Consider the following 18,346-nt stretch of genomic DNA (forward strand, 5'->3'; position numbering starts at 1 on the left):
AAGGCTTAGTTGCTTATTCCGATACACTCTCTTCTAAATCGCAATAAAAAATATTAAATACGAGGTCCTCACATATTTTTCACAGCTCTGAATAGTAGTCCTTGTGCCATCTCTAAGCCATTTTGTCTCCTGGCCCTGATATCACGAGGCGGCAGGGTCGTGACATTCCCGTATCTTCATTTTGACTCGCAGTCCAAAAGCCGTACCATAAAAGTGCGTCGGGATTGTCGCCAAAACTTTTGCTTTCTTTCCCTTTTTGGTTTTTTAGGTTTTGTGGGTGTGACGATAATAATTTCAAGAGGCATTCGACTGGGGCTTTTATCTTTTTTGTCCTTGTTGCGGCTGACTTTGTCTGCGGCTTTTGGCACGGCTTTAATTAAAATGTCATAGACCCGCGAACGGGGCTTAATTACCAAAAGTGATCAAATTTCATAAATAATGAATTCTATATACTTTCGGAACTCACAGATACAGATAAATTAATATTAATGCGACGGGGCCGACAAGCGGGCTAAAAACTGTCTCGTAGTCGTCTAATAGATGTCATCCATGTTTTCTGCTCGTTTGCCAGGCTGACATTATTAACTGAATCGACTTATCACTTTTAGTTGAGATGGGTTGGACTGGGGCATTAAAAGGATTTTAGTTTTCAATGGAAGTGCCATAATTTTTGACACTAATGACAGATATCTTCCAAATCCTGTACATTTAATATTTAAAACGTGAAATAGTTGCGACACGCCTGCTCTATTCATTCAAAAGTTCACAAGTTTGATACGACGCGTCATCATCATCCTTCTTGGGTCATTATCATATCCGGATTGGCATCGAATGGTTGGTTAATGGATCTGAAAGCAGCGTGAAACCTTTCCGCAATCCCTCTTGTACCCCGTTGCCCGCAACCTTTCCAACTCATCCACTCCATCCATCACTTGGCTGAAAACCCTTTATGCCCTGAAACTTTCAGCTGACGCTTTTTCTGTGCTCGGGGACTTCCTGGAGGAGGTTACTTCTCCAACCATCGGGGGTGTCCTGACTCCAGCTTGGTTTGTTTTGGCCCTGTCTGGTCCCGGTGGTTACGTCTGTTTCGGCCACGTTGCTAACTTTGCGTGCGGTTTGTCTCTGGTCCAAAGTTGTCGGCCCCTGCGCCCTTTAATGATCCATGCCGCAAATGAATTGCAGTCCAGTTGCAATTGCTGCACTTGATTTGCGGTGCGACTTAATGGTTAACAATTATCTGGTGACAGCCGAGGGGACGAGGGCGACACAGCCGCCACCAATGCCTGAAGTTGGCACTCAGTGTGCGGCAGTTTGCACATTGACCAGATTCAACAGACCAAGTTTGTTTCAAGAGTGCTGTAGGAAGCCAATTGTACAAGGCACAAAGTTCCTTGTTTGAATAAGAAACACAGGCTGGTGTTTGATATGTACGGATTAAAACGGTCGAATTGACGCGGATATGGCCTAAACAAATAGTTTTTCTCTCAGGTATAATTTTGGTTGAATTAACTAAAGTTTGGTGGATGGTTAGGATATCCTTAACCGCAACTAAACCGCCGTGATGTGTCAGCGGCAATTACAAGAAGCTGAACCTGCCACACACCGGCACATGACCACGCCCTCCCCATCCGCAGCGCCACCCCATCGCCCTCATCCTTCACAATATCAATTATCGGGCTTCAAGTGTCGCTCAAGTGTCACGTCAAACACCAACACAAAATACAAGCAAAGAGCATCCAGCATCCACGATCCAACACCAAGCAGAAAGCACAGAACATCGAGCATGAGGCATGAAGCATCCAGAGCCGCGAGCACACATGACAATCCAGTTTCCGCCCCGAGTGGGTTGTCTGCACTTTTCCCTACCGACCCGTCGACCCGCCCGTCCAGGAATCGGTTCCAGTTCCGGAGCACCCGCCAATACGTGGATGTTAGTAACATTTTGCGCTTTTGACTTTGATTGATTACAAAAGCAATTGAGCATATCGTCTCAATGAGGAGCGAAAAAATAAGCTAAGCGAAGAAAAGAATTAACATAAATAAAACGGGCTCCCAGAAAAAGAATTTTCATTGAAGGCTTCCAAAGTGAAAAGCCGGGCCGCAATTAGAGGAATCCGGCCTCGTATCCCTTGCAAAGTTAATGAGCAATGGCCTCTAATTTGCATCAAGGAACGCCAAGGGGTCTCCCATTCCCGATTTAACACAATCGCTTGTGGCTGTGAGATTTTCGACGAGAGCTTCTGAGACACGCTTGCCATTAATTAGCTCGATTGAAACGGGTCGCACCCTTTAGGAGGCTAATGAGAATAAAATTTCAATTACATTTAATTGATCAACTAATCAACAAAGGTCGACAGCCTTTGATTGATGAAGTCTAGTTTTTGAATTTTAATTGATGGAAAATATGCAAGTCTGTATTTTATTCAATGTGTATGTATATTCTAGATGGAAATCCGGTTGCAAAAGGAAATTTACTTTTAAATATTACACATTCGCCCTGTTGGCAGCTTCGAAAGAAATTGTAAGGCCTAAGTTTAGGTTAGTTGTGGTATACTTTGGTCCAGATAAGCCAATAATTTCAAATGTAAATGTAGACTTGAATAGAGTGCAATAGCGCAGCAGTTGAACCTAAAATTAAACGACATGGCCAGGACACCTTTAAGCGGTTTTTCTCAAATAAAAACCAATGTGTAGAACTTAGACGGCTGCTACAAACACACATACGGGTAAAACGGTAACTTAATGTGCTTTAGCCATTGCTGCAGTTTGCCTTTTGCTTTACTTTTAATTACCAACTCAAATTACACGGGCAGACAGACAAAGGCAGAACAGCTGTTTGGCTTGTTCTTGGCAACGGACAGGGAGCAGCGAACAGCGCCGGTGGGAGCGCAATTCCAGTCGGATTCGCAGTCGCAGTCGCTGTTACAGGACCTTCCCGGAACCCAAAGGCAACCGCAGAGCCCAACTTGCTACAGACTACTCTCTAGACCATCGTTTGCTGCACATTTCATTACAATGCCATTGTATTCAAATCCTATTATAAAGCGTAAAACACGCCGGGAAGCGGGGGAGGGTGGAGCGGAACTGCAACCGGGATGGACGGGGCTGGCTCTGCTTAAAATCGGGCTGGGGTGGTGGCACGACTTCATGTTTGCAGCACGTTTCCACTTTCGCACTTGGTAAACATAAGTTGCCCACGCACACAGCCCCCCGACCGACCGACCGACCGACCGACACACTCAAACCCACACACCCCCCAAGAGGGCCACACTCCATAAAATAATTACCAACACCAGTGCAGACCCAGGAGCGCTGGGCTTACCCTATCTGGTGGCATGATGAGTCCGACGGAGGTGCATGAAGCCGGAAGACTTCCATTACAATTGCCGCGTACCAAGCTGAGGAAATGAAAAGAATAGAACGAGAAAGAGAGGAAAAGCCAGGGAAAACGAGTGCCACAAAAGGAACAACAGCTCCATCCACAATCCAGGCGAAATGTGCTTAGCCCATTAGAGACTGGGTGCCCGTTTATACAATTCACTCCAATCGTAATTACAACTTTTGCCAAATTTAAGCACGATACAATGAGGCTTAGGCCACCAATTATTTGCGAGGCATCAGAATTTTATATTTAATTAAAGGTCGAAGTGGACTTGTATGACTGTAGCATCTTATTCATTACTACTACATGATACCTGGTAGGTTCTGGAAAATAAATCCTATATGTATACAATAGCCTTAGATGCACATATTTCCACAATCACCAAGTAAGTGGTGAGTAAGTGGGAGTGCCAAGTAATCAAGGAGTGCCCTTTTCATACTATGAGGTGTTAGCAGACTTAAAAAAGGATTAATATTGTCTTAAGTCTTAAGCTCATTTATATAAGTTGCCCTCTTACCCTTGTTACTCAAATATCTGGCTTGGCCTTTCTCGGCTTTTCATTACTGTCATTCGTTCGATTCAATTTTATAGAAATTCAAAACCCCATTGCCCAGTTTTTCGACCAGTGTTTGGTTCCCCGAGGAAAGGAGAGGAACGGAAAGGCTAGCCTAAGGCGGGGATATTTTCACCGAAGGCGAAAACGAATCCAAAAGAGAGATCGGATCCGCGCACTCCGCGATGGGTCACCGGAACATCTGCTGCGACGGCTGCCAGCGACGGGACTTCCGAGGTCGCCGCTTCCGCTGCATGCGATGCGTCAACTTTGACCTATGTGGCGATTGCTACGACAGGCATGTCGAAACGCATGAGCACAGGGTAGAACACCCGATGCAGCTGATCCTCGAGCCGGGTCAACAGCCCCAGGCAGAGCAGCTTCTAGGCGGGGCGGACATGCTGGAGCAGCTGCACCTGTCCAACTGCTACACCTGTCCATACTGCGGACTGTTCGGGCACACAGCCAAGAAGCTGATCGAGCACGTGTGCGGCCAGCACCGCCTGGCCGACGGCTACGTTGTGTGTCCCATGTGTGCGGGTCTGCCGGCCATCGAGCTGGTTGCTATCCGCAACCTATCGCGACACCTGGTGCTCAATCACATCGAGCACGCCAACATGCTGGAGCCGGACACCCCGCCACTGCGCCGCTTCCTCGCCAGAAGTTCCCAGCGCAGTCGTCGGCGGCGTCAGCTGATGCTGCAACAACAGCAACAACATTCCCACCAGCAGCAGTTGCAAAATCTACCGCAGCCCCAGCCCCAGCCGCAACCGCTGCAGCTGGCACTTCCCCAGCCGCCACGGCTGCAATCCAGAGGAAATCCCCCCGGCCTGGGCTTTGATATTCTCATGCAGCTTGCCGAGGTACCGGCAGAATCTTGGACGCCCGAACCACTGCTGCCCAGTAGCATCGAAATCTCTGAGGATGAGGCTCGGACCAGGAGCAGCGGCCTTTCCCGCTCGGGGGCAGACTCGCAGGCCCCCGTCGAGGATCCCACCAGCCAGACAGTAATCCTGAAACCGGTAGACACCACCGGTCGGACCGAGCGATTTCACCTGCTGCAATGGATTGCCCGCCAAGAGCATCTCTGCCAGGAGACGGAGGTGGCATGCCACCGGCGGCTGAGGCACGCCCTCTTCACCGAGCACCTGATCCTCTCCATGTTGAGCGGAGCGGAGCTGCAGCCCCCGCAGCGGGAATCCGGCGGCGGTGTGTGGCATCGGGAGGAGCAGCGCATCGGTCTATCCAAGGCCATGTCGCTGATGTCCCTGCCGTGGACAAGGGCCTGGCGCGCTTCTCGACAGGCTGGCTGTCTAGAGATGGACGTTGGACAAGGGTCGAGGCCCGCGGAGTGGGTGTGTTGTAAGCGAGGTGTGGGGGGCGAGCCCAAGCAGGAGGAGGAGGCCATTGATTAGCAGAAGGCTCCTTAACGGACGGCTCAGATTTATTTGTTTTTTAAAGCTTGTTGATGGCAATTATTTTTTGGTTCTGTTTTTGATTTAAAGTAAAACACTCGCAAAATTTTTGTGAAAACCTAATTCATATTTATAAATAAAAATTTTATACAGCGTAGAAATCTATAACTGGACCAACTACAGTGCAAAAATTACTTTTTTCAAATTATTTCATAAAACATAAATGCTACACTTCTAGGATTTGATTGATTTATTCATCTAAGTAAGACAACCCCGTTCTCATTGAGAGTTCCCCGTTTAAGCATTGAAGTAGATTCAACTTCATTTATCTGGCTCGATACTAGAACACTTAATCCAGACAAAGATTAATTTATTTTAATATTTTACAGCGGCCATCTAGTACTCGAAGAGAGTACTCCCCGTCAAGACAACAAATCGTAAGCATTAAAACCGCAAAACCACTCGCGTTCTCGTTCTTATTTCCGTAACTGAGCTGTCGAGGATTCCCCCTCCTTTTGTCGGAATGATTTTAATTAGTTCAGTTCACTCCTAAAGCACCGACATCGTCCTCCCAATGACTTATGCAACGCATCAGCTGCGGGAAATTACTTTGGAAGATATTTCCGACTGCGGATCCCTAATTCCATCAATGTACTCTCAATCCCTATAGATCGAACTCATTTAGGCAAAATGATGTTCATCAATAAATTGGCTTTTTGATTATTTTTTCCATATTGTGATAAACCAGAACGGAAATTAAATTTTGAGCGTGCTATCAATGAAGAATAAATCCCATACAAAAGGAATATGAATAAGGGATTAAGCAATAACCCTACTTAGGGCACAAAAAGTTGGGTATTTAGTTTTGAGTATTTTTTGTTTTATTAAGTTAATTTTGCTGTTTACCAGCCCTGCTGCTGCTGCTGGCCACCAAATCCACCTCCGAATCCACCTCCGAATTCATCCTGCTGCTGTTGCTGCTGACCACCAAATCCGCCTCCAAATCCAGCTTCGAATCCATCCTGCTGCTGTTGCTGCTGACCACCAAATCCGCCTCCAAATCCAGCTCCGAATCCATCCTGCTGCTGTTGCTGCTGACCACCAAATCCGCCTCCAAATCCACCTCCGAATCCATCCTGCTGCTGTTGCTGCTGATCACCAAATCCGCCCCATTGTGGTGCGGCAGCCGCCAAGGCGAATAGGGCAAGGAATACGATCTACAGGGATATTAAAAATTAAGTGAAGGAAAACATTCTGTTTAGGTGCTTTTAAAACTTACGAAGAATTTCATGGTGCTGATGTGCCGGCTAATGTTGCTGGTACTTATAATATTTTTGGGGTGCCTAGGTTCTTTTATACCCGCCAGCAATCACCATTGTGTCGTCATGAGCCCTAGGGTTACACAAGCCAGACAGTCGAAACAAAACAAAATTTCCATACGTCTGGCGAGTGAATTTGATTGGAGTAAATGTTTGGCCACTGATAAGCGAACCAAGACCCAACGGGACAACCCTTCAATCTGTTTCATGATCGAATTTTGGATTAATCTAGTTTCAAGCTTGAAACGCGCTGGAGTATCTGTACTTCTTATCAGCACGCACTAGAATCGTGCTCACAGCCCCACTGACGAGACTTGATTTTAATTTATATATTCCACACAGGGGTTCCAAATACTAAATTCCGTTTGCTGTTTGGAATTTTTAAAGGAAAGTAACTATGTACTCATTGCAATTCTCATTTTCGCCTAATATTTATTCTTACTTTGAGATAAACAGAAAAGAAAAGCTTTGCAGTTATACGGCAATTTATATTGTTTAATTATGTAGAATATTATAATATCGATTAATTGGGTATAATTTATTCCTTTAATTATAGGATCCTAGCTTAGGATAACAGCTTTTAAACTGAGAAATAGTTGTTGCAGTAATAGTCAGCCGAACAAGCTCGACTCGGAACCCGGAATGTATTGTTATATGTATACTTCTATATTTACTTTTTTTTTAATAAAGAGAACGAAAAACCCTACTATTTAACCAGAGTGAATACTTTATACTTCACTATATTAAATTGCCTAAAAGAAGTCTGCTAAAGGAAAGAGGCTTTCGCACTTTTCCTAATAGTATGCTATTAAATACCGATCATTAATCAGCGAGCTTTGAAATTCAACAGCTTTTTGGCTAATCACTTGCCAAACAAACAAAAAAAATTAATCAAAACAAGTTCAGGCCAGAGGTGCCGATCGTCGGTCACAATCAGCTAAGAATATGCCATCTCATCTTCAACAATTAATTCACTTACGACAACTGAATTCAGCTTGAGGTCTATTTGATAAGCAAATTAAGCGCCGGAATATATTGTGTAAACTCAATTTTATTACTTTGTTTTTCTAAAGTACCCTCGAACTGCTATAAAAGCCCCACCCATCTTTTTCGATTCATCAGAACTTATTCCAAAGCGTGAACAAAAACCAAAAAATCAAGATGAAATTCCTCGTAAGACCTTTTCAACATACAGTAATCGAGTTGGTCTAAATTTTAATTTTGGGTCTTTAATCCTCAGATTGTATTTTTCGCCATCATCGCTGTTGTAATGGCTGCCGGGTACGGTCAGGGCGGACATGGCCAGCAAGGATTCGGCCAGGGCGGACATGGCCAGCAAGGATTCGGCCAGGGCGGACATGGACAGCAAGGATTCGGCCAGGGCGGACATGGCCAGCAAGGATTCGGCCAGGGCGGACATGGCCAGGGAGGACATGGTGGTCATGGTGGACGCTACTAAACACTAACCTACACGATACAACTTAACCAAAAATAAAAATTACTGAAAATATTTATTTGAAATGTGTTTAAAATTCTTCTCAGGCATCATATCCTCATGCATCAATCCTAAATTATCGCAATGCGATGTTTTCTTATCTAAAAAAGAAATTGCCATAAGAAGAATGAAGAGCTTCTCAAAAGAGAGCCTAATAATTAGAAATCAAGTGTCATAATTTAAAATAAACAGTCAATTCCATTTCCAATATATGGAGTATTTTGCTATTGTGCGAATACCATCTATGCAAAGATAACTCCAATATCTTTTATTTGATTTTGTACCTAAAGTCATTGTGTGCATGTATAATCTATCCACAAGGAATAAGTATTTATTCTACGTCGATTATTTCTTTTTCGAGTATTATCTCCAACGAGCAGTCAAACAAATATTTGGTTTAAGCCAGTATGTGTCAAATATTCAAAGTATAATCAAAAACATATTTGAAAAACTGAAAACATAATATAATTTTACCGATAGTTGAAAACAGCTCAAACCAGATATCTTACAATAATAATATTTTTTTTTATTTATTTAATTTACTTTTATTCCATATTATACATAGAGAATGGGGAAAAGTTCTAAATCCCGGTTCACAATTTTCCCACTTCAATAACAATGGCTATGGCTGTAAAAAGGGGAAGCACAAGGCGAGTTAGATAGGGTATATCTTGTTTAACTATTTTTGTCATTGTCACCACACGAAAACATTTTATGATTTTCGATTAAATGCTCTTGTCAATTGAAAGTTCCTCACATACTAATATTCTAATGAATATTATAATGAAACATATCAGGAATAAGGTTTTATTTATTTTTTGTTAAATTCTCCGAGGGAGACATTTAAGAAATAAATTGGCGATTGGGTGGTCACTGCAGTGAGCATGTGCTAGTAAATAAAAGGGTGCAAATGCTCAAATGGCATTTTCAGGCAATACCCTCACACCTGGACCACATACCTTCGAATTTCTCTGCCAGAGGTCAGAGATGCAGTCAAGTGCAAAAGACCAACCGGCCAGTTCTGTTTAAGCAGCCCACCCACCAGGTCAGTAGTTCTTGTATCTGGAAACTTCCGGTTCGTCACTCCTATTTAACGCTTCCGGGAAGGGAAGAAGGACAAAATGGAAGAGGGGCAAGTGGCCGGGAAGATGTAAGTAGAAACAATGTGCAGTCATTGAGCGCAAATGTGCCAAATAATGACTTGCAGGCAGGCGAGTGCAATTTATATGATAAGCAACAAAAATAAATTGCAAGCAATTCATTTTACTTAAGTGCAGTTCAGTGAAACAACAACTGCATAGTTGGCATCTTTATTTTACCCTTTTACCGCAGGAATGTAACCGAATGTGTTTCCCAAAAATACTTGCTTCCCTCCTGACAGCGTGGTATTTATCATATTAATTTTTCTGCTACGCTTGCAACCAGGGTTAATTTATTCAGGTGCTGCCTAATGAAGCAACTGAACCGAGTACCTATAAATACAAAGCAAAGAATCGTTTTAGGAGAAACTGCGAGCGCAGCGGAAACTGATATACCCTTTCAGTTCAGTGACACCTTATATTATAAGAGATATCGGATATTTGGACATTGTTTCAAGCAAGTTTTACATTTATTGAAGGGATTGCTCAGTTGCTTTCTTTTCTTCGATTTTGATGCAGAATTATGAAGAACTTGGGGGCCATATTAGGCTCTTTGAGGCAATGCCAAGATGTTAAATGGATATGTTTAAATTATCAATAATTCGCTCTAGCTCGTGTTGCTCGGCTTGTTACCATTTACAGAATATAATAGTTTAGTTTAACACCTGCACCTACCTTAGCTTTTGGTCGATGGGGATTAGGATTTTTTGTCAATGAAATTTATTGCATGCAATAAACATGACGTGAGTGCACCAAAGAAAAGTTATGGCAGGAACAGAGGCAGCACCACCACGGGCTACAAGGACAAATCCAGCGGCCCGTAGTGCTGGTATTCATATGCAAAATTAATACTGGCCTGGGACTCCCGATGGGTACTTTTGGCCACGGGAAAGTTCTGGATTCTGTGGGGACAGGTGGGTTGACAGGTTCAGAAACGGCACTTGGCCACTCCCAAATTAAATTCTACTTCTGGGAACTCTACGCCAAATTAAGGGCATAGATTCAGAAACACTACACATTTTTAATCTACATTAAAGTCCAGCATGTTTAAGCTTTCAAGTAAATCTAGACTGATAAGCCGTTCAGATAGGCTTGTGTTTTCAATTATGATTAAATTAAAAAGAAATGTATTTGACGACATAGTCTGTTGCTTCGCATTCAACAACCCAGGCATTCCGCTTTCTCTCAGTGTATGCGATGTGTCCTTCATTGTTGAAAGCTGAACCTTGGGAGCAATCAGCGGATTATACGCTGCTTTACAAAAGAGGGCGACGCGTCGCCGTCCCAGGCGACCTATGACCTGCCCCTGCGCCTGCTCGGTATGCAACACTTTTTTCTGTTGCCCCGTTTCATTGTTCGTTAAGAGTTACGCCTGCCCGTTGGTGTGACTGTGTGTGAGTTTGCTCTGAAACATAAATTTAACTGCAAGCTCATGGAGCCGTGTGACAAGGCCGCAGGAATTCAAAACAAAAGTTGCAACAAATACCAAACACGCCATAAAGACAACAACAGCAAATACATAGACATAAATTGCTGCCCTGGCCACTCTCGGGCCATCTCCCTGTTGCTGTCGCAGTCCCCGGCCCCACCCGGCCCCCGTGCTCCCACACACCCTCATCCTTTCTGGCGATGACTCCGTCTCTGTCTCTGGCAAGCAAAAAGAATGACAGGAAACCGGATGTGAGTGCATGCCTTTTGTGCATGCAACGAATTATTCAGTTGACACACAGGATGTGTGCTTTGCTGTTCATGTTGTTGCCACTGCTGCTGGTTGCAGTTGCTGGTTGCCGGTTGCTGGTTGCCAGTTGCCGCTTTGTTTGCTAGCTTTTCTCAGAGGAATTCTGGACCAGTTTTTTGTTTTTTGGTTAACTATATGAAACAAAAATTAACAAAAATTAATTATTCAAGCTCAAAGACTATTAAACTAAATAATCGTCCTTTTCTGCTGAATTAGGACACAGTTTATAAAATTTACGAATGAATTTTTTAAAGAAAATTCCAACGTTAAGAAGAGAAATGTTTAACAGACCTAATATAACATAATATAACATCAATTTGCTTTCCTAATTCAAACATTCACAGTTTTCTTATTCCAGAGCTTTATGATTATTGTTATTACACTCATATAGAAATTATTTGTTCAATGTACCATAGGTCCTTCCTAAAAACTCAAAAATGCGGAAGCATTTCATTTCGGTATACACACGTATATGTACTGTACAGGAGCGTAATTTTTAAAGCAATTTTTCAATTTTATGTGGACAAAACTCATAAATAATAAAACAAGCCTGTGGCGAAACAGAAGGCCGAAGGATGCGGCGGCAGGCTCCGATGAAAGAGAAGAGTAATCAAAAAGTGCGTGCTAACTAAATTGTTATTGCTTTCAAATGTCACGTATCATTATCATAATTTTTTCGCTTGACATTTTTAAGTAGCTGCCATAAATGTTTATAACTTCTGCACACAGAAAGTGTTTCTATTAACTCTGCCCCGGATCCTGCCCCTTCAGGCCGTGGTCCTCTTAACATTATTGGACCCGAGGGACGAACGCCAGCCAGCAACCGATGCTTCAGGCCACACACGTAGCCACCTTGACATTCATAATTCATAATTTATGAGTGCATCCAAAGAAGGCTTTTTTACCTATACATAATTCAACAGCTGAAAGGCGGCAGAAGGAGGTCGGAACGCTTTTCCTCTGCCTGCAGTTGATGATTAAAATAATTTTAATATCGTTCCAAAGACTGGCAATAAATCGTACTACTCTGAGTATCAGGTTCGCAGGTTTAAAAATCAAATTAAATATACGTTCCAAGATTTAAATTGGAAAACCACAAAACTATTTAGGTGGCCCCCAAATTTAGTAACCTAGCTGAATAATGAATAGAGGCCCACTTTGTACAGGCAGTCGGGGCACAGGAAAAATTGACTTAAAATAATTTGCATAATTGTATTCATACAATTTTAAATGGGCTGCATACAATGTGTCTAGACATTTGTTTCAATTTATGAAATTGTTATTTTATGCAATATGCTTGTGATTAGTACGATTTTGCATAAATGCCAGCCCATACATGCTGTGTTTCCGCATATATAAACACAGAGCACCATAAAGTGCCACATACAAATCGAATTTTATGAAAAAGTTTATAGAAATTTCTGGCAAAAAGGGAGATGTTGATGAAAAACTTGCTTCACAAACATTAAAAACTAATCAAACTTTTAAATACACTTCAACCGCAGCAGACTTACGATTGAGATATTGCAGCCGAAAAGAGGGGAGAGGGGGCATGACGCCCTGGCGTCCAGAACAATTCGACAGGCGTCTTAAGGGGCATCGGCAGCGACTTTGATTTGTTGCCTCCGTCGCGTCTCATCTCGTCTGCCCCAGCCCCCTCATCCCACATCCCGTGCCGTTCTTGCCAAGCCTCTTTTTTGGCCTTAACTTTAGCCGGACTTTTGCCTTGTTGTCAACGTCAACAGAAATTGATTGCTCACCAAGAACACCAGTCTCCGAGCCCACCCCCACCCACTGCTTATACCCTATTGGACTGCCTCTGTGGCATTTTCATTTCATTCGGAGTTGAGTTTACTTTGCGCTAAAACTTTTACGCAGAGAGCTTCTGAGGTTCCGTCCCTCGTTCTCCAGTGAATTATCCTTAGCCAGCGGACCAGGGAAGCCTACTCCCGGCCAAAACTTTGACACAGTTTAGGAGCCAAAAGTTTAATGGAATTTGTCTATGGCATCGCCTTGCCCCCGGCCTTCCGTTCGCCCCACTGGTCGCTCCCCAATCCTCTAGCCATGCCCGGACCGTCAAAATAAATAAAACAGCATTCAGCTTGTTTTTAAAGCAATTAAAAATTCTTTAAGACTGCGGAACACTTCTGGCACATCGCTTGAGCCACTGCGGGATTGCTTCCGGCCACGTAAGGCCCAAAAGTATGAAATTCTGCCAGGGCTGAGGGGGAGCCGTTCAAGTGCAATATCCTTTGGTAGAAAATGTAAACACTAAGAAAGTAACAAGTAAAGTTTTTAATTTAAAATGTTTTATGATAGGCCAACCTAATTATATTTTCAGTCGGAAATACTTATTTAATTCTTGTTAGTTTTAAGCAGAGTAGTACAGAATCAAAATGCATTTAAGATTCTTAAAAATATTGATTTTGAAGCTCAATCGGAAAATCTGTGGCACATCCAGCACTTAAATAGACTCCGAAACGATTGGAAATCTAATTTAATTAACCAGAGATTGTTTGCCTCTCCTCGTTGGCTTTCTATTTTGGTATTGCTTTGCCCCACGCGGCGTATGAACAATGCGGCTGGTTTATTGCTTGCGCTCCCACAGAGAAAGCATAAAACGCACACGGACATACAAATACCCGCCATCATCATTATCAACACTAGAGCAGGAGCACTCCTACACACACACACAGAAAAACACAGAAACACACCCAAATACACACACAATTTCACAAAAGTAGGTTTCGAGAAAACTGGTCTTAACTACTTTCTGCACGTCTGCAGATAAAATCGATAAATTCCTTTTCGTAAAACGAATTAGGAAACTAATTGACTTGGATTTCGCTTAAAGAATCTCACATAAATCGTTAGCTTAAGCGTGATTCTGGCAGTTGCTAAGGAATGAGTGCTTGTGGACCAGGGAGGAACTCTCCCTTCCTCAGAGCCTTTAACTTTTGGTCTACTCCGAGGCGGAACGGAAATTGGAACGGCAATGGCTTGCACTTTATTTTATTTTATTTCAATTTTAGTTTCCCCCTGCGTTTTCTTGTCGCATAATTATTTAGAATTTTAATTATATGGCCGTCGGTGGCGCCGGTTAAATGTCATTAAATGAGAAACATTTTCACCTCCCAGCCCCTTTGGGCCGGAGCTCCTTCGGCTAACCACTCGACGTCATCATTGCCGACGACGTCATCATTCAGATCCAACGAAGCGTTGACAAACTAACAAGGCGCAAATATTATACTCGCATTTCCCAGCTACATGCACTTGCCTTTCAATTTAATTTACTAAAACCCACCGCACACACGGAAATATTTTTGTACACTGCCGGGATCACATTCCGGGCTAACGTTTACCTTCTCCATCCAGGACTTCTTATCTGGGCAGGCATTTTATGCTCCGCTTATTTATGCAGATGTCTTTGCCACTTGAAGTCGTGTGCAGGGACAGAAGAGGCTGACAATTTTCTACAATTTTTCAGTGAATTTTCCGACAGGCTCAGTTTTTGTAGATCATTTACGCCCAAATAAGTAGGCAACTAATTCCCATCGACTGGAAGCACCTGACTATTGAATAATTTATTTTAATTAGAGAACCGGGGATGAAAAAATGTTGTACCTTTCACTCCCTAATTGGGTATTGATTAATATAGATATTTGCCATCATAAAGAGACTAGTATGTCTTGTTCAATTAATCGGAGTAAAAACTTGAATCTATGTATTTAGCAATTGATGGTTATTATGGCTTTTAAATGCATTTTATGAGCCTTCTCCCTCAAGGGGGAAAAAATGAAATATGCAAATACCAAAACTTACCTGAAAGTTGTCCAAAATTGCCTTTCATATTTATAAATTCATATGCAATTGCCATTTCTTTTGCCTTCGTGCCGTCGAGGAATTGCAACAAACATGCAAATATATAATTTTAATAAAGTGCTGGAGAACAGGTCTCGGTAAGCCTTTCCCCTGCCATGCAGGGCTCATCAAAAATACCATCATAAAAAGGGAACCTGCCAAGCAAGTCATTTGACAAGGTAAAAGTTGTCGGTGCCTTTGCTTATGCAGTGCTGTTGATTTTGTTGTTCATTTGCTTACCGAAGGATACAGCGGCACAGAGAAGCAAGTAAATGTGGAATTTAAAATGTATTTTCCCACGAAATAATTTTATGCAGATTTTCAGCTTCCTCGCCATTTTTATCGGCTACCCTCGGCATAAATGAACGCAATTTATAAGCAATTTCAGTCAGTTTCTTTTTAATTTTTGTTATTCTAAAAAAAGGGAACTATTCAAAACTAAACTAAAAAAGGAAAAAAATATTCGAATAAGATTCTATAAGATAATTAAACTGCGAACTTCTCCTCCGTTTGGGATGAATGCTTCAACACTTTTATTACTACTGAGTTTTTTACTTTATTGGAGAGGTCAAAGCTCTCGACTGGGTTGGACTATACCCTTCTCAAGTCAAAAATTTATTGTTTCAATAGGGCCAGGCGACACATGCAGTTTCAACTAGAACAATATAAAATAAAACCGATATAGTAGAAATTGAATTTCTATAAAAGTTTCGACAGCATGCAAAAGACAAACTTTGTCCACCGGCTGGAGGAAGTAGGTGTGTGTGTGTGTGTGGCAGTAGGTGTGTGGAAATGGTCGGATCTCATACACTGCCACGCCCACCATTTGATAGCATCTGACTCAGGAGTTGGCAAAAGAGTTAAGTAGCCAATCACCATGTCCTCCTTTGTCCTTCGACAGGCGTCCCCTCTCTCTTTCGCCGCCAATCGCTCGTTCTCTTTCCTTCGATGCCGTGTGCCGCCTTCAGCGGTCCACAGAGAGCGCCGTCAACACTTGGACTTCCGGTTGCCGCTGTCAGCAAAATGTCACCAGCATGCACATGAAATCGCTTTTTCGAGCTCTCTGTATTTGATTGGGTCTGGGCTAGCGATTGGCCTCCGCCATCCAGCCATCCTTCGATCCTGCCGTCCAGCTGTCCTTCCATCCTGGCCGACTGCCTGGTCAGGAGCATTATTTGCTTTTATTTCTGCAAGTCAATAGCTTTGGCTTTTAAATTTATCGACTGACGTTTGATGCGCTTCATTTAACTTGGAAACATTTTTCAACTCAAATTCCCCGAACCCCATTTTGGCCCTATTTTTTAGTTTATGGAAAACATTTCGACCTCGATTCTCCATAAGTTTTGCTAGCGCCGTGCCAGATGTTAAGTGCCATTAAATTCCATGGCACAATTGATGCAGCGGAGCGATCGATTGCCCATTGGATGCTAACATGGAGTATTAATGGAAATAATTAACATTAGAGCCACCAAAAGAAAATGAAAAGAGCAAAGATTAAAGAGTATACCAAGCCATTCTAGATTTTTTTACAACTTTTTCTGAGCATTTCTTCCATCACTCGACAGTGCCCACCGTATCACAACTGCTTAAGTATTGCGACCAGACAGTATGCGGAAGCGGCTAATTCCGTAATTCAGCAAGGTCCAAGAGCAGCCAAGTCCAGAGGCTGGAATAGGCAGCACATAAGTCCATTTCCACCGGCAACGAAGCAATCCTTGCAGGCAGGACACTCCAGTCTGGCCTGTCCCCGCCAAAATACAAGAGGAAAAAATGCAACACAAAAGAGGATAATCGAGGGGGGAAACGGGCTGGGTCGTGCCCAGTGCAGCCCCATTTGGTTATCTGGCAATGCACTTCACAAAATACTGGGGCAATAGAGGGTTAAGCTTCACAAGAGTGGGCGGCCCTGTTGTTACAATAAGCAAAATGCAGTGAACTGCAAAACATACAACTTCATGGTTATTTTGCTGTTTAGTTAGCTGCCATATTTTTCTATCCCCCTGCCATCCACTCTCTGGTTCCTTGTTCCAGCTCACCCTCGGTACTAGTGGGTCTAGTGGGGGTGTGTCCGACGCCCACTTAACAAATATCAACTAAAATAGCTTTATATATTGTTGAGATAATAAAAATCCAGCAGTGTTCGCTGGAGGAGTACAGACAGCAGGAATACGAAACCCATGTTGCGTCTGTTTGTGCATGATGGTGCTTCGAAGCCAAAGGATAAACGATAAGTAGTATGGTAAAAAAATATAATAGAAAAACAACATTCAGCTTGTTAAAGGGCATTGAACTCACTCACAAGTTTAAAATTTCAATAGCTTACGACACCATAATACGTAGAGTAGCTATCGACCAGGCTACATTTTTTAGTTTTTATTGAAACTATGAATAACTGCCATGCCAAACTCCATCTTTGAGATTTATTCAAGACTGTTTTCTGTACAAATATAGTTTTATTATACTCTGCTCAGCTTTTAATTGCCTAGACTGTGGATAAGTTGAAGATTTTAGCCTTTTTGCTTCTAAGTGTATTATCTTTGAGCACCTATTACCCTTTTATAATTGACTGAAATAAGACAGCCTGGAAGAATGGACATTTTAAGCTCGGATGGAGGACCGATCACAACGAGTTGATTAGGACCGGAACACAAAAGCCGTTGACAAGAGATAAACCTTTGACTTGGCACAGGCTTTTGGACCCCAACCGTTGTCCGCCTAGTTTGGGGCAACTCTCTTCTGGCTCTTGCCCATCCCTTTCAATGAGCTTCAGTCTGCAGCTAAGTGGGCGTGGCCGGCTTGTAATAACTCACGCCTTTTGACACAGATTAAACCGGCATAAAGACAATGCTGGAATGAGGAAACTGCAACGATGACGACGACAGAAACAAACTTGGCCAAAGGATTCCGTGACCCCGTTCGTCCCTGGGTGCGTGTGTGGGTGGGTGGCTTGTATAAATGTTAGCCCTTATTGTTTGCCAGGTCCAGTGGACATGTTGTGTGTGCATGGCCTGGTCATGCAGGCTGCACAAATCTCGATGTGAGCCAGACAAGCCCCAACCCACACCGTTCTCCCTCTCGTTTCCATCACATTTTCCCTCCGTGCTCATTCAAGCCAGCCTGCTGCTCATCTTCATTGTGGCTGATGGCTTCCATTGTCCTGTGACAACTCCTGCGGCGACATCAGCTGCCTTCAGTTGAGGGAAGAGCATCCAGATCGCACATTATCCACATTATCTTTTCCAACGATATATATATGCTTCTTTCCAGCCTGTTTGATGTTCGGGTTGGAGGAACATGTTTCATTTTTGATTAAAACTTAAATAGATAACTTTTAATATCAGAAACTGATCATGAAGTGCCATCAGTATGGGTGTACTTTGTTCAGCTAAATTAAAAGATTTGACTGGAATTGTTAAATTTTGCTGCGATTCTGTACTGCACTTC

The 18,346-nt window shown here is 42.9% G+C and overlaps 3 protein-coding genes across 3 annotated transcripts; 2 read left to right on the forward strand and 1 right to left on the reverse strand.

Moving 5' to 3' along the window:
- The first annotated feature begins 3,919 nt into the window (after positions 1–3,919).
- On the forward strand, positions 3,920–5,473 carry LOC6497707. The gene has a single exon (XM_001961480.4). It carries the CDS (start codon positions 4,121–4,123, stop codon positions 5,348–5,350), a length of 1,230 nt encoding a protein of 409 aa, XP_001961516.1. The 5' UTR covers positions 3,920–4,120; the 3' UTR covers positions 5,351–5,473.
- Positions 5,474–6,208: 735 nt separating this feature from the next.
- LOC6497820 (heterogeneous nuclear ribonucleoprotein A1) lies at positions 6,209–6,787 on the reverse strand. The gene is made up of 2 exons (XM_032451682.2): positions 6,630–6,787; positions 6,209–6,567 (listed from the first exon to the last, which is right to left on the reverse strand). The coding sequence occupies exons 1-2, from the start codon at positions 6,639–6,641 to the stop codon at positions 6,253–6,255; spliced, it is 327 nt and encodes a 108-aa protein (XP_032307573.1). The 5' UTR covers positions 6,642–6,787; the 3' UTR covers positions 6,209–6,252.
- A 903-nt stretch (positions 6,788–7,690) lies between these two features.
- On the forward strand, positions 7,691–8,183 carry LOC6497708 (glycine-rich cell wall structural protein). The gene is made up of 2 exons (XM_001961478.4): positions 7,691–7,842; positions 7,910–8,183. The coding sequence occupies exons 1-2, from the start codon at positions 7,831–7,833 to the stop codon at positions 8,126–8,128; spliced, it is 231 nt and encodes a 76-aa protein (XP_001961514.2). The 5' UTR covers positions 7,691–7,830; the 3' UTR covers positions 8,129–8,183.
- Positions 8,184–18,346: the final 10,163 nt, after the last annotated feature.

The sequence above is a fragment of the Drosophila ananassae genome, chromosome 3R (assembly GCF_017639315.1).
Source record: "Drosophila ananassae strain 14024-0371.13 chromosome 3R, ASM1763931v2, whole genome shotgun sequence".
Lineage (NCBI taxonomy): Eukaryota > Metazoa > Arthropoda > Insecta > Diptera > Drosophilidae > Drosophila > Drosophila ananassae.

Bases quoted from the DNA above. Each gene is read 5' to 3' on its own strand.
- LOC6497707 (XM_001961480.4), top strand. From the start codon at position 4,121: ATGGGTCACCGGAACATCTGCTGCGACGGCTGCCAGCGACGGGACTTC.